This window comes from Marmota marmota, unplaced genomic scaffold, assembly GCF_001458135.2.
Source record: "Marmota marmota marmota unplaced genomic scaffold, marMar, whole genome shotgun sequence".
Lineage (NCBI taxonomy): Eukaryota > Metazoa > Chordata > Mammalia > Rodentia > Sciuridae > Marmota > Marmota marmota.
The window spans coordinates 2579057-2604701 of record NW_026000272.1 but is presented as its reverse complement, the minus strand read 5'-3'; the positions used below and the strand labels follow the sequence as shown (position 1 = coordinate 2604701).

Sequence of the window (25645 nt, the reverse complement as noted above, 5' to 3'; positions counted from 1 at the left end):
GACTGCGGCACTCATGCTTGTGGGTTCCATAATATGAAGAGCCCAAGGTGCCCATGACTTGTAATTCACTTGTCAGCCATGCCTGGTAGTTAATGGAACTCTTACTCTGACTCCTGGTGTAATCATTCCCATTTGGGAAACCAGAGTGCCTAGCCCACACCGTTCAATAAGGACCACTAGACCCATGTGGCTACTGAGTATTTGAAATGTGGCTAGTGTAACTGAGGAACTTAATTTGTAGTTGTATTTTATCGTGATTTAAATAGTCAAATGTGGCTAGTGGTTACCATATTGGACAGTGCTGGTCTAACTACAGAACCCAAAGTTGTGGGGGCAGGAAGCATAAATTCCCATGTGCATCACAGGAAGATAAAGTAAATGAGGTCACTATATCCCTCAATTCCCTGATTCAATACCTAAAGAGGTATCCAAGGCCTTGTGTTTCCTTCTTAGTGGTAGAAGGTGTGAGCTGTCATTTGTTCCTTACTTTAGAGAGGAAGTCTGGTGTGCTCCTAGCCACCAGACCACTGAACACTGAAAAGGCTTCTGAGTCTTTTCAAGGTTGATCCACCACTGTCTGAAGCACCTATGTTTTTCTAAGGCTGCTAATGTACCTGCCACATCTTGCTCATCCAGTTGTTGATAGTCCTCATCGATATAGTGAACTTTGGAATCTTCTGTGTCAAAGGGTATAATGGGTGCTCCATCTCAGATAAACAAACAGGATGTATGCTTCCTTTATGAGGGATATGTGACACTCAAATATTTAAGCTTTGACTCTCCCTCTCACCCTCTCCTTTCTCTCTATATATAACTCTTTCTTTATTGACAAAACTCTAAAGTCCTTAAGAGGAAAGACTAGTTCTCATACTTTTCTATATATAATCTAGCACCTAATTCTATGCTTTACCCACTATAGGTCTGAAAAATAATAATGAAAATGTAACAAAAACAATGGTAGTATAGGAGAGAATTCCAACCAGATATTTTTCAGCCTCTTTTCAGAAAATTCATCCTTATGTTTTCCTGCTTGTTACTTCATTTTTTTCTGTGTGATATAGCTATAGCCCACCCAAGGTTTCCAATCAATTATAGGGTAGTAGAATTTTCAGTGACATGTTTTTTCCTTATGAAGTCAATGTTTGATGTTTGGGCACAAGAGTAGTTCAAAAATGGAAAATATTCCAAAGGCCTGTGGAAGGCATCTGTTGAAACTTGGCAGCTGTGGTATCAGGAGTTACATTATTGTCCTAAATGCATGGTGTCCAATCACCAATTTTGTTGCTTTACCTTCCCAGAATGTGCACCAGCAGAGAGTTGATACGGCTGATCTTGGTTCAACATGGTGACAAATAAGAGCTGTGCAGATAGGTTGAAATTCTGAATTCTCACTATCCTGATTTAGGTATTTAAACTCCACTGCTAAATGCTGCAAAATGTAAGCTTGTTCTTGGGGAGGAATTGGAAGGAGGAAATATTATACAATCCATTTCAAACCACAAGACTTGAGCAGGTGGTTGTGGTTTGTTTTAGTGCCACTCTTTAAACTATGTTGGGAGAAAGGATGGAAATTCAGCTATGGTGTGAGTACATAGGATGAGCACTGTTCCTGTATACAAACTAAATTTCATATTTATTCTAGTCATTATTCTATGGACTTTATATGGATTCTAACAATGGGCATGAGGACTTCAACAAGTAAGAAAAATTTTAAAAATTAAAAAAAACAAGTGTCCCCTGATGAAACAGCCTGCAAGTGAAACCTTGAGATATAAATAGGCTACCATATTTTTTTAGCTCTCCCTATAATCCAGATACCTGCTTAGGCACCTGCCCATGCCACTAGGTCAGACGGGATGAAGGAAAAATCAAAGTGATGTAAACACGGAGCAGACCCAGAAGGGCCTGTGGAATGCTGAACTAGGGCATTCATCTGCTTCCAGTGGGAGCCATTACTATTTTATTAGCATCACTAGCCTCTTATTCAACTAGGCTAGACAAAGAATGTCAGTTTTGCTCCCCTCTCCTCTTCCATACCCTCCCAGTGCCCTTACATGCATTCAGTCACTAAAGTCTTCAGCTCTAACTCAGAGACATCTCTACCCCTCTTGCTTTCGTGGCCACTGCCTAAGGTCAGGCCCTCATACTTTCTTGCCTTATAACTAGTTTCCAATCTCAAGGCTCTCCAGATACATTCTTCACACTGTTGATGGGGCACTTTCTAGCCCCTGCCAGGACCACTGAGATAGACTTGGGGGTTTCTACACTTAAGGGGTGGAAGACTTCAGTTCAAGACTAACCCATATTAGCAGTACTCCAGTGCCCCACCAGCAGACAAAGAGGAAGAACAACAGGGGCTTTATACTGCCTCTGGAGGGGTGCACATCCAAGAAGTGGGCAATGAAAAGAAGTAGAATACCTGGGAAATGTTTTTTTTTTTTTTGTTTTGTTTTACCTGCTCTGATCTTCTCTATGCAAATGCCCAGCACTATCTTTGCCTCTTAAAATAGTCTTTGCACTTCATGTAGCACCTTTAATCAGAGAATCAGAGGCCAAAACAGTCTCCCCACAGACCTGATCAGCAGGTATCCTTTTCCCAGAAATGCCTAAAGGCAAGGCATGGGAAGAAGAGCAGAGAGCAGGACTCCTATGCTTCCTTGTAGATTTTCATTTTGCTTCTTCATTCCCTCCTGGCCCTCTGAAATCTAAAGTAGGAAAACCCAACACCATTCTGTGTGTGCATGTGTTCAAGTGCTGTGTGTGTGTGTGTGTGTGTGTGTGTGAGAGAGAGAGAGAGAGAGAGAGAGAGAGAGAGAGAATAGAGATGTAAAGAAGAGAGACAGGAAGTAGAAGAAACAAATGGTTGATAATTGTCACTCTTTTGGGGAGGAGAATGGGCAGAGTAGTGCAATGATTGCTCTATTCTCTTTGGAATAGTATACTTTTGCAAGAAAATGTAGTTATTTATTGCTTGTATAATATAAAAAATCTATTTTCAATGTTAACTGTAATGAACATGAGCAAAAATAGTGAAGTATTTTGGTGGGGCAGTACACCAATACCATGCAAAGAAATTAAATAAGCAAATCATGAACATCACATTTGCTTACCTAGAATGAGTTTTAGATGTTGGTTTTCTCAGATTCAAAGGCATTGAATGTAAAATATTTTAATTATATGTTATCAATAGAAAGTGCTTGCACCTTGCTTGTTGTGGTAGTTACACAGCTTTGTTTATCAGAAACTGTAGAAATGTACATTTATAAAAGCAGTGAATTTTACTCTATGCAAATTATACTGCAAAAAGTAAGTAGAAAAAATCAGTTATTATTAGAAGATAGTTAATTTTACAGAAGTGACAACCACCTTTAATTGAGAATTTAGTGTCTACAACTGTTCGTCAGCTTTGGCACAGTACTTCATGTAATCCTTTCAATGAGTTTGATAGTGTCATTAATTTCATTCATCAGAAGAAATAACTGATTCTCAGAGATGTAACTTGCCCAATCATATGCTGATTTGGCATTTGAACCCAGGATTATGCATATCCAAAACTCCAGCTTTTCTATCCTGTGCCTACACTGACCCATGAATGCTCATTAATATGGTTCATTTGAGATGATACATTCTATCCCAAAGGGCTGCTTCAGCCTCTCTGGAAAGAACTGCCGGTGAACTCACTTAAAATCTATGCTGGGGGCGTGGGCCTGGGGTTGTGGCTCAGAGATAGAGCACTTGCCTCGCATGTGCGAGAACCTGGGTTCAATCCTCAGCACCACATAAAAATAAATAAGTGAAATAAAGGTATTGTGTCCAACTACAACTAAAAAATAAATATTTTTTAAAAAATCTATGCTCAACAATGTAATCAGGATCCACTTTTATGTCTCACTGAGGCAAGGTCACAAAATGCAGCCCCTACCCATATTCCTTGCACTTATTCCTACCTCACTGTCCACTGCAGGTTCAATGGCCGCTGCCACAATCATCAGTCTTGACTACCACCTGCCTGCAGATGTACTGACTTCATCAGGAAAAGACACGGGGAGGGAAGAAAAAAGAATGGAACAGAAGGGAGAAAAAGAAAACTGGAAGCAGTCAGATCAGATCACCTTGCCTGGCCCAACCTCTATTATTCCCAATCCAGAGAGGCTCATCCATGATATCCCCTTGAAAATTGAGGTTGATACATCATTCCAATGTCAGGGACCCCTTTCTGAGACTGAACCTAACTCAAGAAAATTTGTAGAACCAGAGTAGCATGTCAAATTGTTACTTACTAGCTTGTTTGCAGATTTAAGCTACTTAGGCATCCTACCCCTGGGAGGGAGGAAAGCATCAAGTGCTCCAAAGAGAAAAGGAAGGCATAGGATCCCTACAGGGAAACAGGGATGAGGGAGGCCTGTCAGTTACCAAAAAGCTCTTCCACTGTCCAGAGTACAGAAGTTCAATGAGTGTGGCACTGGCACCAGTCAGGAGCTTCTTCTGGCCTCAGTGTTCCATGTTTAGAAATTTGTGGGTTCTCAGAGAGGTGAGCTGGCACTGGGGTTCAGAGTTTGGTGAAGAGGGATCCAAGAGAGGGGCATAGGACCAGGAGGAACCACTCCTGCTTGGGGAAATCCAAAAGGTCCTGGGAGGGATGCAGGGTGGTAGAAGGGTCTTTCATTTTACTTCTTCATTCCCTGGACCTTTGGAAGCCCCAGGACAAAGTGAGGCAAAGGCTCCTGGGGAGAAGGGAGAATCTGGAGACTTCTACAGAGTGGGGGTTGGTGGTGGGGTGAAGGGAAGATCTTAAGGTTCTAGAGAGTGCACAGATTCAGAAGAGGATGCAGGGTCCTGGTGGAGTTTAGGGGACAATGAGCAGATTCCTGGGAGCAACACAAGATGAGGAGAGAGACCCAGACTATGAGAGGAGAACAGGAGCCTGAGAAAAGGGTAGGCATCAGTATAGAGCCTCCTTGAGGTCTTGGGAGCAATGCAAGACCTTGGGGAGTTTTAGAAGGGATCCCGGGGATCCCCAGGTCCTTAGAGGGGTATGAGATCCAGGACAGGAATATAGAGTGCAAGGGAAGGGCACAGAGTCTGGGAAGGGGTGTGAGATCTGGGTTAAGAGAAAGGAGCCTGGGATTGTAATGCATGGGTAGACACTAGGCACAGGATTCGTACAGGGGCACGGAATCTGGGGAGGGTCACCGGGTCTGGGGAAGAAGCTCGGGTCAATAGAAGAGGCAGGTGTCCCAGCGGGGTTGAGAGAAGAGGCAGGCGTCCTGGATAGGCTTGCACCAAGTACGGGGGAGTGATCTGGGAGAGGGGCTCAGGGCATAGGGAAGAGAGGCAACGTGATACACAGAGTCCTGGGGTCGGGTACCCAGGGTGGGGCCCTAAGGGGCTGTGGGTGTGCTATACCTGCTTCAGATGTAGTCGTTGTCCACGTCCCGGCAAATGTACCACAGGATCACATAGAGGATCAGCAGGATTGCGAAGAGAAACAGAGCCACGAAGATGGCCTTAGTCACGGGGGATACCAGGGCTTGCATGGTCCCGCAGAATGCCACCAGGACGCTGAATGAGGGGCAGCGACAAGAGTGGTGTCCGCTGCCACCTGCACGTGTGGAGCGGTGCCCTGAGAAGAAGGAAACTTGCACCGGCCAGCAGCCAGCATTCCAGTTGGCGCCTGCGCATTGCCTGGAGCTCTTTGAACTACTGGCGTGCTCAAGGCTGGCGGAGGCTGGAGGTTTTCGCGACCACTACATGCTACTCCTTTGGTAGATTGCAGACAGGAGGCTCTGCCCTTGGCCAGGCAGAAAAAAAAGGAGTTTAGGTTTGAGAGAGTACTGTCAGCTGCTGGTAGGGCACCTCTGGAGCAGATTTGGGGGTCTGTTTGAGGACCCTAAACTGAAGAGTAATTGGGGGGTCTGCCCTGTTTGCCTCAGGCATCCTTAAGAGCAGATCCCACTCCTCTCTCAGGCATCTCAGAAAAGTACATACTAAGGGTTGGCATGAGCCAGCCTCTTCCACACACTACTACCCCATGCCTGCCTGTATTTTCCTGCTTATAGCGATGGGTTTCATGCTGTTTGTCACTGCCCTGTAGGAGCCAAATATGGCAGGAACTCCCATCAGGGGCAATGGATCAAGTGCCTTTTGGATGACCACCTGGACATGCTCAGCACCTTCCTGGAGGAAGCCAAAGCCTGGTCTTTTTCTGGACTTCACTTCCCTCTTCCTGGGAGGACATAAAGTCGTTTATGCTGAGGATAAATCCCCATATGACTTCTTTTGTCCACTCTAAAATCCAACAGCATCCAGGTCACCTGGGAGTAAATTAAGAAGCAGCCTCTCAGGCCACTCTCAGCCCTAGGGAGCCAAAATCTGCATATCACCAAGATCCCCAGAGGCATCTCCTGCAGGTTACCACTTGCTAATCAGGGTTTGGCGATCCTTTGTGCCTCTGCCTGCAAGGAGTCTGAGAGTCACTGAATTCCATATTTTTTTAAGTAGTCAAGTGGAATCAAGCAGGATTTCCTAAGTGGATCCTTTTCACAAACTCCCATTGCTAAGTGAATAACACATAACATGAGCTGTTTTCAGTTCCTTATGGGTACAATACAATTCCTTTCACTCCAAATAAGAAATCTCTGCATCACCAAATGGCAAAGATGATCAAGAAAAGTTGTCCTTACTAACTTGAAGGAAAAGGAGAATTAGAATTTTCCCCATCAAAAGCTGTTCTGGAATTCTTCTGCTGTCCATGTGGTTTCTCAGGTGGACACAGGTGTGTAAGTAAATTGGTGGTTTCTCCACTCTATACAACAATACTGTAGTTACACCTATTTTAGTGGGAAGGGAAATAGCATTTTTTTTTGCATTGCAATTCTTAATACACATATATACCACAATTTTTCATATCTGTTTGTATATAAGGTATGTTGACACCAAATTCACATCTTCATACATATGTTTTGTATAATGATGACCATCACATTCCCCCATCCTTGCTATTCCCCTTCCCCCTCCCTTTCCCTCCCACCCCTCTTCCCTATCTAGAAATAATCTTCCTCTCATGCTCTCCCTCCCTACCTCACTTTGAGTCCCCCCCCTTATATCAGAGAAAACATTCAGTATTTGTTTTTTGGGGGGAATTGGCTAACTTCACTTAGCATTATCTTTTCTAATGTCATCCATTTACCTGCAAATGCCATGATTTTGTTCTTTTTTTAGTGCTAATATTCCATTGTGTATAAATGCCACATTTTAAAATCCATTTTATAAATGGCAATGTCAGAAAACAAAATTGTCAAATCTGACTGCAGTTACTACATAGACCAGATAACAGTTCCCCTCCCCCTGGCCACCTATGTAAAATTTGCCAACCACTGATAGGAGAGCATGGCTGTAGGAAAGGCTAAGGTCACTTCCACTTTGAAGGCTGTTGTATGCAATTCCTCAACTGTTAAAGTGAATATCTGTGAATAAGCTTATCTCAGTTGAAGTGAGGAATGTTTTTCACTGTCTCTGCTGCCAAATTTCTTCAACTTATCTTATGAATTTGTTTACCTTGTTTTTTTCTGTACTGCAGCTTTTCCTATTGTAACAGCAACTTCCCTTCCCCAGCATCAGGCTAGTTTATCAAATATTAATTGCCTACTATATACAGAGTTCCAAAGGACTGTGGCAGGCAAGGTAGCATTTGGTAACACATGCAGGAATAGACTGATGGAATCCACTGAGGTGTGGTGTTTCTCTAGTTAGCTCCAAAGAGGTATTCAGATGAGAGATGTGAGAAAGAGATTGATTTTCAATGGCAGAAAGGGAGAAGGTTTTGTGGAAGAGAGCAATAGGAAGCAGTGAGGAAAGTTACTGCGGGTAGAGGAAACTTCACAGTAAAGACAGAAAAGTGTGAAGGGCCAGTCGTATTTGTGAAGTCCTGATAGGGTTATTCTGTGGCTAGAACCAAGGCTTATGGGCACAGGGCAAGGCAAAAGGATCTCAAACACAGATGCCAACAGGGACCAGGCAGGGGATAAAAGAGGATGAAGCTGCTTGATTGTGGGAGCAATACTGAGCTGGTGTAGGATCCAAGTGCTGCCAGTGCTTCTGATTTTTTTAAAAGAGTCTAATCTACAAATCTATATTTCATGTGATATCTCCCAATTTGTAAATGATGGTTACCATTGTGCAAGTGACATATTTGTCCCATTTTCTTACACAGGACTCTCTCTGCTTTTCCTTGTTCTCTTCCCTCTCAAGGCCATGCAGTGCCCAACGGAGGTGGTACCTGAGCATACCAGGTGATAGATAGGAAGTGGGTGAAAGGAGGGCAGGGACAAAGTGATTCCTCACCTTTTCCCTTTTCTAAAGTTCTGGAGAATTAGATGCATCCATTAAGCCTGGGGAAGAAAGACTCCAGAGAGAGTGGAACTACCAACTTCAGGTGTTCTTCATATAGGTAAGGGATAAATCCTTAGAAATTGCTTTATCTTCTCTCTCCCAGTAAGAAATACCACCCAGAAAGCCACGAAGAGTAATTTAATAGATTATGGACATATATTTTACATAACTGTATGTTTACTCTCTACCCATTTTAATTATATTTACTCAATACATTTTAGCTTTAACCTGATAAGGAAGTTTCCTTGTATTTCTAGTTTTGTTTTGTTTTTATTATAAAACAGTGTTGGGTTTCACCAAATGTTTTTTCTGCCTATTAAGATGCTCATGTGGTTTTGTCCTTTATTCTATTAATATAACACATTACATCAATTGATTTTCAGATGCTTAAACAACTTTGTGTTTGGTCCTATGATAAATTCTATTTGGTCATGGTGTAAACTTATTTTTACTTGGTATTGGATTCAGTGTGTGTATTGTTGAGGATTTTTGCATCTACATTCATGAAGGGTATTGGTCTAATTTGGGTAAATGAAATTGGTCTCATAGAGACCTGGTTCTGTATATATGCCCTTGTAGATTCCCCAGTATACAAGGGGACTTTCTAAACCCTTCATTACCTCATGTATCTCCATCTTTTCCCTCTTCCTTCGTATGCTTTTTACTTGAGTTATGAGATGGGTTGGTAGATAGCTAAGGAAAAATACCACAATGTTCTCTTATTACATTTTAGCACCTTCTTTCTACATTGTTATATTTTTCTCTAATTTCATCTTGAGTTGTCTCCCTAGTGTATGGCTATAAACTCAGTGCTGTGATGGGGCTCCAGGGGATTTGTTCATGGATGTTTACAATGTGCCTTCCATAGGATACATTTTATTTTTTATTTGTTCTAATTAGTTATATATACATTTTGATGCATTGTACACAAATGGAGCACCACTTCTCATTCTTTTGGCTGTACATGGTGCTGAGTCACACCAGTAGTATAATCATACACATATGTAGGGTAATGATGTCTGCCTCATTCTACTGCCCTTCCCAACCCTGTTATCCCACCCCTCCCTTTACTTCCCTCTGCACAATCTAGAGTTCCTTCATTCTTCCTTACCCTCCCACTATGGATCAGCATCCGCTTACCAGAGAAAACATTCAGCCCTTGGTTTGGGGAGATTGGCTTATTTCACTTAGCATGATATGCTTAGTTCTATCCATTTACCTGCAAATGACATAATTTCATTCTTTTTAAATAATATTTTTAGATGTACATGGACACAATACCTTTATTTTGTTTATTTAATTTTTTTTATGTGGTGGGCGGATCCAACACAGTACCTCATGCATTCTAGGCAAGCGCTCTATCACTGAGTCACAACCCAGTCCCATAAAATTTTCATTCTTCATTAAGGCTGAGTAATAGCACATTCTGTATATATACCATATTTTCTTTATCCATTCATCTGTTGAAGGGCATCTAGATTGGGATACTTTTTTATCTGCCTAAGTATCCAACTATGACCTGGTGTTCCACTCACAAGAAATTTGAAATTTGTTTATATTGACAGTTGCCCTTGTGGCTCTTGTCTGACCTGTGCCCAGTTTATTCCTACCAAGAACAAATTTTTAAAAAGAAACAAAAGACAACTTGAAATTTAAAAAAAAAAAAAAAGATGACCACTCTTTAGGAGAGCATTGACAAGAATAAAAGTTAGGTACATTTGTGTTGTTTGAATGATACATGGAGAAGGCAGCACAACAAAAATACATGAAAGAACAGTTTATTACTTACATGTCAGAGAGAGAAGGGGACTACTGATGAGAGCTGACAGGAAGGTTTCAGGGGCAATGTGATTAAACTACGGTTTTGAAGCCAAAGAAAAAGAGAAATGGGCCAATGGGAAAAAGCCTTGGGGGGCCAGAGCAGTACTCAAGCAGGCTTTCCATGGACAGTTCTAATTGGTGAGTTAAGAACAAGCAGGCTGGAATCTTACTAGAACTGAGAGGTGGTTACTACAGCATAACCAACCAACTATCAACGTGGGGTATTGGGAACAGTGGGGCAAGTTAAGTAGGTTGTATCTTCATGTCCTAGAGGGAGGTGATTACCAAGAATTGACTGTACAAGACAAATATCTGGATTGACCACATTGAGGAACAGGTAGGGGCAGAGAACTGGAAACTGTGTCAAGGGTGACTAAGTACTGCTTCTCTTATGCTGAAGCAACATAGAATTATAGGAATCTAATACATTATATACATTTATTTTGTTTTGTTTTGGTTTTTGGATTTTGGTTTCATAAATTTAAAGTTTAGAAAACATTATTCTAACAAACTTGCAAGCTTATTAATTACTTTGTTGGAGTTGTGGAACAGCAGACAAAAATGAACCTAATCAAAGGTGAATTTTAGAAACAATGTTGAGTAAATGAATCACAGAAGAATATATGTAGTTAATTATTATTAATATACAATTACATGTATTAACTAAAATATAATTTAGGGAGAATTAAATGTGTTAAAAAGCTGAAATTTAGTCAGTGAAATGATAGAAACAAAATTCAAGATGGTAGTTGCCATCTTGGGAGAGCAGGGTTCACAAAGGAATATGTAATGGTATTAATAATATTTCACTTTTTATTGAATACAAGCTGGACTCATTTCAATATGCTTCAAAATTTACATATATCATTTTTATCACATAAATTGTTGCATAAAACATTAAAATAACATAGGTTATCAGGTTTGTCAGATAGGAAGCTAGAAGATTTAATGCATGTGAACACATCAAATGGCAAATTTGCAATACTAAAACATCCTAAAAGCCTGAAACAAATGGATTAAATATAGTGATTATTATAAATTAGTTCAGAATGTAGAATTAAACATTGAAGTTCATTAAACCAAATTCTGAATGAGAAACACATAACATATATAAGACTTTAAGTTTGGAGAAGAATCTGTGCAATGTCTACCCATATTGCCATATGACTGACTCAAACATGGGTGAAGTGGGGTCTGTAGAATGTGACGGGATCTCAGGCAATTGGAAACCAGCAAGATCTTATATGAGCAAAGAGGAATACCCAGGCCCTCAGAGAACCATGCTGTGAGAAGGGCCCCAGGGCTGGTATGAGTCAGTAGAGATTTTCACCTAGAGCAGGAAGAAACAGTCATCATCCAAAGGGTGAATGTAGGTTGTGGTTGATAAAAGAGGCCAAATTTAGTGGCAGAATAGCATTAGCAAGCATCAAGCCTGAGGAGTGTGAAATGATCTTAAAATAGAGAGGCTGTGGCATGAGGCTGCTGATATGCTTTCAGCACCAATCAGGGTTTGTTCAGGAGTTGAGCAGAACTGAACCTCAAGACAGTTTCCAATGACTCCTATTCAGTGTGCTTGGGGTGGGAGACAAGAACTGGCTGTCCAGATTTTGAGGAGCAAAACAAGAACAGGAGACCGTAACCAATGGGAATTGCCAGGATCTACTCATTTCTACTCCCTGCCTATAGCAAACTTCATCCCTCACTGTATCCTGCTTTAAGGATTAAGCTTGTCCCTTGTCTTTCATTAATAACTGCTTATCTCCTGGCATCTTTCTTTTCTCCTCTCCATTTGGAAAACAAGAGATCAAGTGGGTGAGTATCTAGATAGGAGGGCTCCATCACAGTAGAGAAAGAGTTCAGAAATATTCCCAAATGTTGTCATGAACCCAAAGAACAATGTGTTCCTTAAGGTGAACACTCTCCTACCACCTTATAACTCACTCAATCCTAACCTCAGTTTCCAGTGCAAAGAAATAACACAAGATCGTTATCTGGCAGACTGATAATCAAAGGTCTAAATTCCCAAACTTGAAAAATTGCAATAGCTACCATGTGGGTTTAAGGTATAAATTGTTTTGATTATATATATTTTTTACACTGCTATTCAAATAAATTTGGGGCAGTTTACAAATATACATGCATCAAAACAGCATAACTATTGGTTTTTAAAGATATACATTTATGAATACAAGTTAAAATCTTTTACATATTTATTTAAAATTGAAAAAATAAAATTTTACAGCAGTCATAAATGACAGTAAAATGTTATCTAGGGACATCTAGATGTTCATGAAGAAATTATCTTGCATTGATTTTTAAAACATGGCTTTACTCTGCCCACCTTCATCTATGGACTCACAACAACACTTGAGTCAAGAAAACCCACACTTGACCTGGGGCTTACAAAATTCCAAGTTTCCGGATGAAGACTCAAAAAAATTCCACAGATAATTAAACTTAAAGGAAATAGAAGCATACATTAAAATTAGTGTAACCTTCATCTTCTGTTAGAGTCTGTAAACAAGTCAGGATGGCGCCTGGTATTTTGCCAGGGGGAGTGGTTTGTGAGGTGGCGCCAGTGAGCCATTAAGTGTGGAGATTCCTTATTGGTTGACTGCTGAATCTAGTTTATGTTAATTAAGATAAGCTGTGTGGAATGTATATATACCACTCCTGTCCTACAATAAACGGCTCCCACTCCTGCTGTATCAATCTACACAAGTTGCTCATCACCCCCCGGTTATTTTGATGCAGCCGGAATGCGGCAATCTTCATTATATTCTCAAATAGTACCTGAATTCTGAAAATGCTCTCTATGTTATTAAAAATAGGCCAAGTGACAGTTGAAGTTCCAAGAGTTTTTCCATTGGTTTCATTAGATGAATTTTAGAAGACTGCCATTATTATGATGCTCCACCTCCTTCCCCAGACTGAAACAGGCCATGGTTCCACTTGCCATTACCACCAGGAAAAGAATGAATGACACAGCTTGTCTGTTCATCTTGACTGATGGTTCTACTAGGCCTTATGGGTTCTCATCAATGTGGCAGTCCTGCAATAGCCAACAGATGAAAAGATGTTTTCAAGGACCCTCCAAAGTACATGAGAAGACAGCTTCCATTCAGCATATTGTCAGTGGAGCTGAAATCTTGCAAAATACTGATTGAAATCATACAATTACCCAAGATGAAATATTTATGGATTATATTTTAAAAATTAGCAATGCTAGTGTGGGAAAGAAAACCCCGGAGAAACACATTGGAAGAATGATGTTTTACCAACTCTCATGGTACAAAGGGTCAGGTCACATAATTCCTGTGCCTCACCAGGCTCTACAGGCCAAGCTTTCTAGATCCCTGTCCCTACTATTTGATCCAGATCTTTTAGCTACTATGTTCCTTTGTTTTCCCTGAACATTTGCTCATGCTATTCCTACCATCTATAGTAAATTGTTCCTTTAATCTTACTAGACCCACATTCCCAGCCTCTTTAATTAGTCTCATATGTGAGATGGAGGTTAAAAGGCCTTCCACTCCTCCAGGAAATCTTCCTGGACCACACCCCTGCAAGCTGAAGGATGGCTGAAACCCACATTATAAGCAACTCCAGTAGCCTATATATCTCCTTCACAGCACACATGTGATTGTTAGCTCAATTTCTATTTCCCACACTGAGATTTAGGCTGTGTGAGGTCAGGCCTGCTCTCAATCTTGTTCAGCACTATAACTCCAGAGCCTTTGCAGGCACACAGCAACCTGTTTAAATCTGGTAAACAAGATGAATAAAAGCAGGAACTAATTTCTAGGGGTCTGGTTACTAATGCCAGCTTTCCTCTGCAGTCAGGGTTTAGGAGACAGGAGGGCAACAGGTACTGAAACCAGAGCAAAGTGGACCTACCTGGAAGCAATATAAACTCAGAATAATGGTAGCTATGCTGATATATAACTGANGCAACAGGCCCCGTGGTGAACATGCTGCAGGTTTCTTTCCCATGCTGCCCTCACAGCAGTGCTGGGCAATGGGACTGTCCTCAGTCAGGCTTGCACTGTCTTAACTGAGAGACCAGCAGGGTGATGACAGTGGCACCCACTGGAGGTTGGGCAGAAGCTCGAAAGACATCTCCTGTCTGCTTCTCCCCGCAGGTGGTGTGTGTCCCCCTGTGGATCCTCATGTCCTTTCTGTGCCTCGTGGTCCTCTATTACATCGTGTGGTCGGTCTTGTTCCTGCGCTCCATGGATGTGATTGCAGAACAGCGCAGGACGCACATCACCATGGCACTGAGCTGGATGACCATCGTCGTGCCTCTCCTTACTTTCGAGGTAAGCACCTGGGAAATCTGTCCGGCCCGCAAGCCCACCCTCCCCCATGACGACATCCTGCCTACCTGGAAAGGCAGCCCGCCAGCCCTTGACATGGTGGTGTGCCCCGTGGAGGTCTGCAGAGAAGGGCAGGGACGTGGCCAAGTCCTCTCTTTCTCCTAGGCACGGGGCGGAGAGCAGTGCACCTCTCCAGCCACCATGCATCTGGAGGCGTGCACCTTCTGCTTCTAGGAAGGGAGAGTTTGAAGTCATCACTATGTATTGGAGTCCTGTAGAGAATTCTACAGTGGACACAGTTGGCTTCTTACAACCAACACCAGGAATGTTTCCCATGAAACCCCTGGTGGTGACAGTTTTCCAAGTGGATGGACTTTTGCTTGGTCCTGAACAAGCAGGCCAGCGGGCGGGCACCTGGTTGCTCCCCACAGGAAGCATGCTTTTCTGCCCTTGCCATGTGACTCTCCCTCTTCCGAGACCTAATAAGGGAGGAGGTGTGTAGTGGGGCAGCTTCAGACTTTGTTCCTTTCCAAGTGACACATTGACAGGACCCTGACTGTGTCTCTTCTCTAGATCTTGCTGGTTCATAAACTGGACGGCCACAATGCTTTCTCTTGCATTCCAATATTTGTGCCCCTGTGGCTGTCGTTGATCACACTGATGGCAACCACATTCGGACAGAAGGGCGGAAACCACTGTACGTACTCTGTGCCTGAGAAGCACTGGGGAGGGGTGTGTGTGTGTGTGTGTGTGTGTGTGAGAGAGAGAGAGAGAGGGAGAGAGAGAGAGAGAGAGAGAGAGAGAGAGAGAGAAGGGGGAGGGGCTCTGCTCTATGGAAGGATGAGTCAGAGGGCTCTGATTTAGGAATAGCCATGGGGACTCTAGGGCTGAAGAAGGTCAGGCACCTCCCAAGGCAAGGGCAGCTGTCACCCTTGCTTTGTACTGGCCTGCACCCCAGCTCTCCTCCAGGCCGTGCATGCCTTGATTACAGGCAGGACCATATAAGGCAGGCTGGCTCTCCGAGCTCCTGTGCCCTCCTCTGCAACCCAGGTCTCGTGAGGCTAGATGAAAAGTCCTCGTCTGCCCAGAGAACCTGGGGAATCCTCCCAGGTCTCTTTTTGTGCCTCCCTTCCCCAGTGTCAGTCTGGACATCACAGATTCTGGTCAGTTGTACGTGGCCAGAACACTCTGCATCTCTTCCCGCATGCTGACATATGGATTCAAAATCATGTTTGCAGAGGGTCCTTCCTCACAAGGCAGTGAGCACCAGTGCATGGACCCCAGAGCACTGCCCTTGCGGAAGCTCGGGGCACTGCCAAGAGCAGCCCAAGCCATGCTTGCTGCTCTTGTCCTGGGAGAGCCAGCACTGAGCCAAGTCTCCTGAGATGCAGAGAGGGAGAGCTGACCTCAGGGAAGTGACTTTGAGGAGGGCCCATGAGCGATAGTTCATGTGCTCTGGTGCCCAACCGAATCCCTGGAGGGCCAGCTCAAGTGGTGTTCCTGGCCCAACCCTAGCCCAGCCCACCCCAACGCTTCTGAATCAGGAAGGCTAACCCCTGAGCTGCAGAATCACATCCTAAGAGCACCCCAGGAATGTCCTTGCCGAGAATTTGGATCCTCACTTTGAGAACCTTGGAGCTGGAGGGATTAATTCTTCCTCCACTGGCCCTGCAGAGCCTGGTCGGCCATCGTCTCCGAGGAAGCTTGGGAAGCATTACATAGTGAGAGTAAAGCTTCCTGTTGAGTAAAGAGAACAAGAAGGAAATCCCACGGAGACTAGCATTTGAAAAGGAAAATTCTTCTTTTTCAGGGTGGTTTGGCATTCGCAAAGATTTCTGCCAGTTTCTGCTTGAAGTCTTCCCATTTTTGAGAGAGTATGGAAACATTTCCTATGATCTCCACCATGAAGACAACGAAGAAACTGATGAAATCCCAGCTCCAGAGCCTCCTAAAATCGCCCCTATGTTTCGCAAGAAGGCCAGGGTGGTTATTACACAGAGCCCTGGAAAATACGTCCTGCCCCCTCCCAAGTTAAATATCGAAATGCCAGACTAAAGGACACCGGCAGGGCCAGAGCATGAGTGGACTGGGACGCACGCTCTCTCCCTCCCTCTGCCTCTCCTTCACCCTCCTTCCCCGAGACCCCGAGTGGAGCTGGGCCTCTAGGGATGTCCATCTCATGCCTCGTTTGCATTCAGTGCCAATCAGCTGCTCACCACGTCGGGATACAGAGGTGGCGGGGAGGGTTGGGGGTGTCTGTGGATATGATGCCAGGGGCCGTGAAGGAGAGAGAAGAACCGAATTCCATGAGAGCGGGTGTCTAAGGCACCTTCTCTTGCCCATGGTACCACCTGGGAATGGCTGCTCCTGAGACCTGCAGGGGGAGATTCTGTCTACAGGACAGCTTCACAGGGCTGAAATTCCTGTGGCAAGTGTTGGTGGAAGTGGTTTCCTACAGGGCCGCCTCCCCGGACAGCTCCGAGCTGTCCCGCTGCAGGTCGGCAGTGGGGACTGTAACTGGGTCTGAGTGTACCTGGTGTTTCCGCACAGCCCCGCCGCCATGCTTAGCCCTGTCCCTGCAGTGGAGGGCTTTCCCTTGGGGCGTGCTGACAGTGGTTTCCACGGCCTCCTCCGTGAGCCCTTCCCAGTGGAGTGACTCCATGCCTGTATAGTATTTATACGGATATTTTAGCATTGTAATGTACAGTGTCAAATCCTAGTTCTGTACAGCGTACTCTGTTAAAAGTATTTTTTTACAAGCTTGTGCCCGAGACGGACGTGTTCTGCTGCAGAAGTTGGAGTCGGTGCCAGCCCTGCCCCACCTCAGAGTTGTGCCGGGCCTTCACAGGACATCACCACTTACACCTGGAATTCTGTCACGTGCATAGCCCTGCTCCTGCCAGCAGAGCCACAGCAAGCAGGAAATGACCTGTGTGTTTCCTCACGTTGGGGAAATCAGGCTGGGAATAACCTAGAAAGCAGTGCTCGGGCCAGGACACGAGGGAAGGTTGCCAGGAGCAGACACATTCACAGATTCCCATGGGGGTTGGGGTCTGTAGCGTTCTGCCTGCCGGCAAGGAGAGCACTTTACACCTGGCCAGTGCTGTCACCTGTGAGCACAGTTTCTCTCTCCTCTGCTGTGACAGCCCAGAACACGTCCAGTCCTGCCAGTGGAGTAACGTCCAGTCCTGCCAGCGGAGTAGCCTTCTGCCGAGAATCAAATAGGTCCTTCGTGCAGGTGGGTGGAGAGGACCATTGACGAGCCCGCTCAAGAGGCAAGTGCAGGTTTTCATGTGGGCAACTGCTAAATGGCCTCAAGCAGGCCTAATGGAAGTCCATCACGTCCCTGACTCTGCCGCTGGCGCTGGCCTGTTGCCAGTCTGCTATGTTTCAGAGGAAAGCGGGGAATGGTGTACCTTTCCTGCTTGGTGTGTAAAAAATGTAGTTAAGTCCACTATTTTTGCTCCCTGTAGTTGTTCAATAAACCAGTTCCTTGTTTTACATACTCACCGAGTACACCTTGTTTTGTAGACAGCCGGGGAACGGGAATTGTGCTTAGCCAGTGGCAAAGGCAGCCGAGACTGGCAGGGGTGTGGGAATGTCCTTTATAAGGAGTCTCTCCATGAGGGACAGTGCCAGGGGTGTGCAGAGGGAAAGAGGGAGTGGTCAAGATTCTGTGGTTGTCTCAGTGATGCCACACTGCCGTTGTTAGATCTCAGGAGGTTTTGCTCAGTGTCCCTGGGCTGGCTGGCACTGTACACGTGGAATTGCCTTTGTAGTGGCCCTGGGGTACTCACTTTGATCGTGTGGGTAGCAGAGAGTTGCTTACCTCCCAGATGCTCTGTGTTTCTCTCTCGCCCGAGCTGCCCCTCCAGTTCAGTGACAACTTAACTCGGGTGGCCTTTCAGAAAAGGAAAGCCACAGTTGCTGCTGGTTGAAGGCTTTCCCACAGGCAGCACAGGGCACACATGAATCCTTCCTTCTTGAGCACATTGGATTTCAGACTCGCTGTGCAGAGGAATGCCTTATTAATTAACGTCGGAGGCTGTGACTCAACTGCCAGGTGACGTGCTGCTCCTGTGTGCCCCTTGAATCCCCGACCCTGGGAGGCAGATGCCAAAACTCTTCTCCCTGTGAGGAAATGGAGGCCAGGAGAGGTCAGTTAATGTGTCCAAGCACACAGGTAGGAAATCCTGGGTAAAGATGGTGACATGGGCTGTCTGCTTGCACATCCCAGACCCTTGCCCACTGTGCCCTGAACCTCAGGCCCTGGCGTCCAGAGGTCCCAGGTGTGGAGAACTTATTGGTTCCTGGAAATGCCTGGAAGACCATGGAGTGCCATGCCCACAGTGGAGTGGGGACAGCCTGTGGGAGGTGGCCTTGCATGTGTGGCCAATGTGATTTGGAGGTAGCTTCAGATGGGACGTTTCCCTCTGGACCGTCCGGTGCTACACTGCACAAGAATGACTGCAGAGATCTAATGCTGGGCATAAACCAACACTTGTCCATATGGAGGTGTTTCTTGGTCAGGGTTAATAAGACCTGTATGTCAAGCGAAATGGCAGATGACCTGGCCCACCATGACTGCAAAGACCCACACGGTCTGTGTGGTGGGGCACGGGTACAGACTGAGGAGAGGCAGGGAGCAGGACACCTACACCTCTGTGGGCTGTGACATTAACAGGTCATCCGTGGGCTCAAGTGGCGACCTGCCTGCCATTTGTCTCCTCCCGACCAACATGTTACGTGACTATGTTAACAGGGTCTCTGTGGAGGATGTCACTGGCCCCTGTGGCTGGGAGTGTCAAAGGATGGCGGGGCCGCAGCTGGAAACATGGGAGACATCCTAGAATTGGCTGTGCATCAGGAACATCGATTCTCTCGAGGAACGTGTGGCCAGTAGGTTGGGAAGGAGCACCCCACCTTGTTAGTCCTTCCTGGACCCTGTTGGCCAAAGGAGCTGGAGGAAATGGGGGCTGTCCATGGCTCATCCTTAAGGTTTGGCAGGTTACCTTGAACGCTAATGGGCACTGCTGAGATCTTTCCTGTGGAGATGCCTTTGTGTGGACCAGAGTGTCCATGGCTGGTGGTCTGCTTGGGCTGTTTATGAGAACACTGGCCAGGCAGGTTGTGATGTCACCTCCAAGGAACCCAAGACCCCTTTTGATGTCCTGGGGTGGCGTTAAGATCAAATCGAACCAAGGACAAGCCGTCAGTGAGTATGGCTAGGTGTGAGGTTCAGGATCCGAGAGGCCAGGGTTCTGGCCCAGGCCCAGAAGTGTGCCTTTTCCTCAAGTGCCTATAGCGGCTGCGGCGCCTGCTACCACTGTGGCCATGTTCCCTCCTCTCTGCATTTCACCATGCTGCTGTCCCAACTGCTACTGTGTCTCAGAATACATGCCAGGCACCAGCAGTGGTCTGATGTATCCCCCCTGGTGGACCACCAGAGGTGAAAGCAAGCATTGAGTCAGAACACATGCTGGACAACAAAAAGCACCAGAAACCCACGAGAGATCTGTGTGCACAAAAGTGCCCAAGGTATCTGTCATGTCTTTCTTCTCAGTTTTCGCAACACCCTGGGCTATCTTTGGCTCTCATGGTAAAGACTTTAGCACCATGAGGCCCTGGAGTAATGCAGGGACCAAGACAAAACTCCAGTGGATTAGGGTTCAATTCAGTTCCCCAGAGAGGAGAAAACCAGAGAGGGCAGAGTAGAATCAACAGGAAGCGCATTTGGGGATAGCATGGCACTGGAAGAGCCAAGGTTGCAGCGGAAATTCATGGGCCGCAGCAACCTGCGTGCAGATTCCAAGAGTGAGGTCAGGCAATGGACGTTCTGCAAGGTGACAAAGACGAGGATGATGCGTGGAAACTAGACATGACAATGTCTTTCCACAGTGACCAGTACCAAAGGAATTGTTGTCTTGTGGTTTGGGCAGATGTCCTTGCACGAGTGCATTTTGTAGGAGGTTGTGGTCACCATTGAGCCAGCACCAGGTTCTGGGAGTCTTTGGTGATGGTTAGTCTCTGGCCATGGTGAGTAAGAACCCTTCCTGCATTCACTCCCACCTTGGTGTGGGTGGACACGGGTGACTGACTCCATTTTGCTTATGACAACTTTCCCACTTTAAATACTTGGCAAGTATGAAAACGTGGCATTGCGGCCCAACATTCACACTGACACTGGGTTCCTGGTCATGCTGACACGGTTCCCTTGGCGGTGGTGTGCTTTGTTTAATGGGATCTTCTTCAAATAGGTGGGAGGAGGTCAAGCCTCCCTTTGAGTTGGTCTGAACTGCACCCTTATCGTTACAGTGAAGGTGCGAGACTCCCGGGGAGTCCTGCAGGTTTTGATTAGAGGGAGCCCACTCAGGTCTGCCCTACAGGATTTATGTTTGGCTTTATGCCAGCTGCTGGATCTGGTGACATTTCTTTCTTTTCAGTCATCGCACAGATGTGTTACAATGTCACATTTCCACTTGGGCGGAATCTTCTGTTCACCTGGGGGCTTTCAAACTGAAAACACATGCTGTGCTCAGGGAGTCTATTCCAGATGTGATTTCCCTTAATGATCACAGGCAAAAAGCACACACGTTCTTACCCTAGAGAACCTTGGGTTAGGACATCAAAGTGCTGTGAACTCAAGTGTGGGGAGAGCCTGAACACCAACACCCCAGAAGCCAGTGGTTTCCCTGTCCTTTGCTTTGAACTCCACAGCACGCAAGAGAGGCCAGCGAGAGGTGGGAAGAGCAGCTAAGAGAAAGGCAAAATGGGGGTGGAGGAGACCAGGCATTGTAGCCCCCAGCCTGGCCATCTCCAGCCACTCCCTTATCATCTGGCACTCATGGGCACATTGCTGCCAGTCACGTGTCTAGGAGGCACTCCTCTGTGAACTCCTTAACTTTCACCAGGTCCACTTTCCCCATCTCCACCCACACTATATACATGCCCACTGATCTTGATCTCGTGGGGAGGTGGGCACTTAAACGCCTCTTCCTAAATCTCGTGGGCCCCTTGCTTATGGACAATCTATATAGAAACATGGCAGATTCCAGGACTGCTGCTGGAATCCGTCGAAGGCCCCAGACAGACCCCATGAGAAGAGAGAGCCAGCCTGAAATATCAACCAACCATGCCGTCCATGGGAGGGAGGCCCTGGGCTCCCAAGAATGCAATCTGCTTCCCCTCCCGACTGCTCCTTTCCCCACCCTGCCCCTAGACACTGTTCATGACGACTCCACTTTCCAGGTAGACTCGAGAGGCAAAGGTGAGGATGAAATGGGGGGGAACGCCACAGTGCAGATAACCGTGAGGACAGAATCAGAGCCCCTCAGGGGAACTTTTTCAGAGCAGTACTTAGGCTCTTGACGGTAAAGAGCTCAAGCTGTGCAACCTGGGAAAGCAACAGTTCTCCTGATGCAGGTCGGACGTGGGTAGCAGAGTCATTTGAGTTTCTGAGTTCTGAACTGCATTTCTTCACGTTAGGTCCATAGTCTCTTCTCTTATTTCTACAGTAAAATTCAACCTTATGTTTAGAAAAAAAAAGTGGATGATTTTGACCCAGCCTGCTTCACCTGTACTGTGACTGAGTTTCTGCTCTGTGACGGTGAGTATGTTCCCTGTACAGGAAGGAAAACCAATGTGGGCTGCTGAGGACCTTCCTGAAGAAAGGCCCTGCAAAGAACCAAATCCCTCTCGACTGACTGGCAGGCCGGGCTGACTATAGGCCAAGCCTGAAACTTTTCCAAACACTCCACTCTGCCCCCAACAAAGTCAGGTTCTCTGGGCTGAGGACAAGGTGCAGAGACTGGCCCCAGGTTCACAGAATTTAGGCTGGGAATTTAGGCCAGGGAAGGGCAGGCCACACAGTGCCAGGCAGACCTCATGCAGACCAGGTCCCGGTCTGAGCTGCCGAGAGGGGCCCTGTATAAAGCTTGGGGAATGCACCCCTTCAGCCACCCAGGTCTGAGCTGCTGTCCTGGAGCACCACAGCATCTCAAGCACCACTGGCTTCCCTGACGCCCCTGAGTTCCTCAAGGGGAGCTCAGGACCAGACCATCCCAGAAAGAGGCTGTCAGAAGCATCCCTGGGACCTGAATCAGACTCATTGCTAGCTGCACAGGAACCCCTGGGTGCAGGCCCCCTGCATGCTCATTCCCACCTTCAACGCCTTCCCCAGGTGAACAGGTGGAACGAACTGGGACTGCAAAGTTACACAGTCACTCACCCTCACTTGTCCGTGAGTCCATCTCAAGGATTATGCTGAAAAAGGGACAGCCAGGAAAGGAAAATGGGCTCCTCAGACCACCTCAGGTGGGGAGCACTTGTGGGGCCATGGCCTTTCCATTTCCTAACTGCAGTTTTGCTCAGAGACCGGAGCAATCCCGGCAAGGCCCGCTGTTGTCAGTAGCTGAAGCTCATGCCCACTGCATGCCAGGCCCCCAGCTCTCATCCACCCTACCCACCAGTTTCCTAAATACTAGTGACTCCTCCTTCCTGCTCACGGGTGCGAGGTGCATAGGTGAGGCTTCAGTAAATCAGGGTGTCAGGATGGCACCATCTAACCTTAGGACAGAGGTCACAGGCACTCAGACACTATGCAGACCACTGGGGCTAATGTGGGTTCTGAAACCATCTACATGTGCTCATGGTGACAGCAACCCCTCCTTCCACGTGCAGGAGGGAGGGCTCTGTGCAGTCCTTCCCTCTGCTGGCTTACATTCCCAGGCCACTAGAGGAAGGGGAAGTTGGAGGGAAAGGGAGGGAAAGTGGAAGTACTGGGGAATGAAGTCGAGAAAATTATGTTTGTGGCATGTAGGAATATGTCAGAAAGAACCCCGCTCTTAAGTATAATTATAATGCACTAATAAAAACATAACCAAACAAACAGGAGTGAATTAAATAGTGCAATATGCCATAGTCATTGAGGGCTACAGAATAATGGGAAATTCCCAATTTTACTTAAGTTCTTTATAATTTTGTGCCTTATCTGTAGTTGCCAAAATGACAGTCAATTATGGGCTACTGCCTTGTGCTTCCAAAATCAACCCTGAAAAACTGTGTGTGTGTGTGTGTGTGTGTGTGTGTGTGTATGGAGAAAGATAGATAGATATTGATAAAACATTTAAGAAATAAACATGTGAAAGCCCTGGAGGAGACTGAAGAATGTGTGTGTTTGGAGATGGGCTTGCAGCAGGGAGGTTGCTGAGGGCCTGTGACCTGCATAGGTGGCATATGACAGGTTGAGGGGGAGAACAGTTTCCAAGCTGCTGCTGCAAGTTCCCTGCACAATCTGAGGCAGTACATCACACCACAGGTGCCAGGAACCCAGGGATAGCAGGAGAATGGAGAGACTAAGGATCCAGAGTGTCTGCTAGTAGCCACCGGAAACCTCTGTACTGGAGGAGGATCGGTGTTATGGTTTACGTGTGACATGTCCCCCAAGAGCACATGTGTGAGGCAAAGTGAGAAGGTTCAGGGGTGAAATGACTGGGTAATGAGAGCCTTAACTCACTCAGTGAATTAATCCCCTAACAGGGATTAACCGAGTGGATGTCATGGAAGAGGCAAGTCACTGGGGACGTGCCTTTGGGGTTCATATTTTGTCATGGTGAGGAGAACCCTCTCTGATTCCTGATCATCATGTCTGAGCTGCTTTCCTCCACCAAACACTTTGGCTGAGATGTTCTGTGTCACCTCAAGCACCAAGGGATGGAGTCAGCCGCCCTCGGGGTGAGACCTCTGAAACCGTGAGCCCCAACATAAATTTCTCCTCCTCTAATTGTTCTTGTTAGGTCACTTGGTCACAGCTGCAAAAAAGCTGACTAAGACGACTGGCATTTCAAAACAGTTATTATTTTAACAGAATCGAAAGCATGCACTAGAAATAGAATAGTAAGGGTGAGTCATTAATACAAAAAGTATCCCTGCTTTTTTTCAGGGGAAGGGTACTGGAGATTGAACCCAAGGGTACTTAACCACGGAGTCATATCCCCAGCCCTTTTTATGATTTTAAATTTTGAGACAGGTTTGCACTAATTTGCTTAGGGCTTAAGTTGCTGAGGCTGACCTATAACACGGGATTTTCTGCCTCAACCTCCCAAGTTGCTGCGATGATAGACGTGAGTCACCACACCATGACATAAAGAATATTCTTTAATCAAAGGCACATGTGATCGGACTGGGTGGGTCTGGGCGTTGTGGGATTGGGGCCTGGGATAGCTCGGCCCCGGGGCAGCTAAGAAGCCCATGACGTGACCCGAGCGGCGCCATTCCAGCCCTGAGGCCTGCTAAGCAGGACAGGCAGGCTCTGCGAGCCCCGCGGAGGTCGGTGGCCATCAGCAGCGACCGCAGAGCGATGGTGGGCGGCCCGGGCTTGTATGCCCATGGAGGCGCAGGGCAGCCCAGCGGGCGCCAGCGGAGGAGTCTGAGAGGCAGCTCTCTGCCCAAGCAGCTGGAGCATAGCCTGGCCTCGGCCCTGCCTGGCGCCCTGTCTATCAAGGCGCTGTGCACTGCCCTTGCCGAGCCCGCCTGGTTGCACATCCACGGAGGCACCTGTTCCGGCCAGGAGCTGGGGGTCTTGGACGTACTGGGCTACGTGCACCCGGACCTGCATGAACCCCCAGACAGTGCTGCTCCTTTGGGTCATTGCTGCCTTCTGCTTCCTGGGCATTCTGTGCAGCCTCTCCGCCTTCCTTCTGGATGTCTTTGGGCCGAAGCATCCAGCCCTGAAGATCACGCTATGCCGTCGCCCATATCCTCACCGTCCTGCAGTGGGCCACCTTCATCGGTCATCGGATTTTCTTACTGGGCTTCTGAACTCATCCTGGCCCAGCAGCAGCAACATAAGAAGAACCGTGGCTCCCAGGTCTACGTCACCTTTGCAGTTAGCTTCTACCTGGTGGCAGGAGCTGGTGGAGCCTCAGTCTGAGTATGCGTGTCTGAGAGAGCAGGCCAGAAGGCCAGGCACCAAACTCGCATGCCAAAGTGAACGGTCATCTCGTAAGGACCCGGGCACGGCCCTGTGGACCGTTCCACATGATTCGGAACCCCACTTTTTATTGGCTTCCCATGCCTCTGGCCTTTCTTTCCCTGCCATCCTGACACTGATAGTTTGT

At 46.6% G+C, this 25645-nt stretch overlaps 1 protein-coding gene, 1 long non-coding RNA gene and 1 pseudogene across 2 annotated transcripts in view; 2 read left to right on the top strand and 1 right to left on the bottom strand.

Annotated features, from left to right (window-relative positions):
- LOC125614332 overlaps positions 1-5661 on the bottom strand; it is a 24671-nt gene extending 19010 nt beyond the window's left edge. Inside the window, exon 1 of the long non-coding RNA XR_007344941.1 lies at positions 5407-5661. This is a non-coding gene — a long non-coding RNA (uncharacterized LOC125614332). The remainder of the gene's footprint in view (positions 1-5406) is intronic.
- LOC107152555 lies at positions 4542-25645 on the top strand (annotated as a pseudogene).
- Tmem185a (transmembrane protein 185A) lies at positions 14259-18033 on the top strand. The gene is made up of 3 exons (XM_015498019.2): positions 14259-14531; positions 15102-15225; positions 16339-18033. The coding sequence occupies exons 1-3, from the start codon at positions 14286-14288 to the stop codon at positions 16581-16583; spliced, it is 615 nt and encodes a 204-aa protein (XP_015353505.1). The 5' UTR covers positions 14259-14285; the 3' UTR covers positions 16584-18033.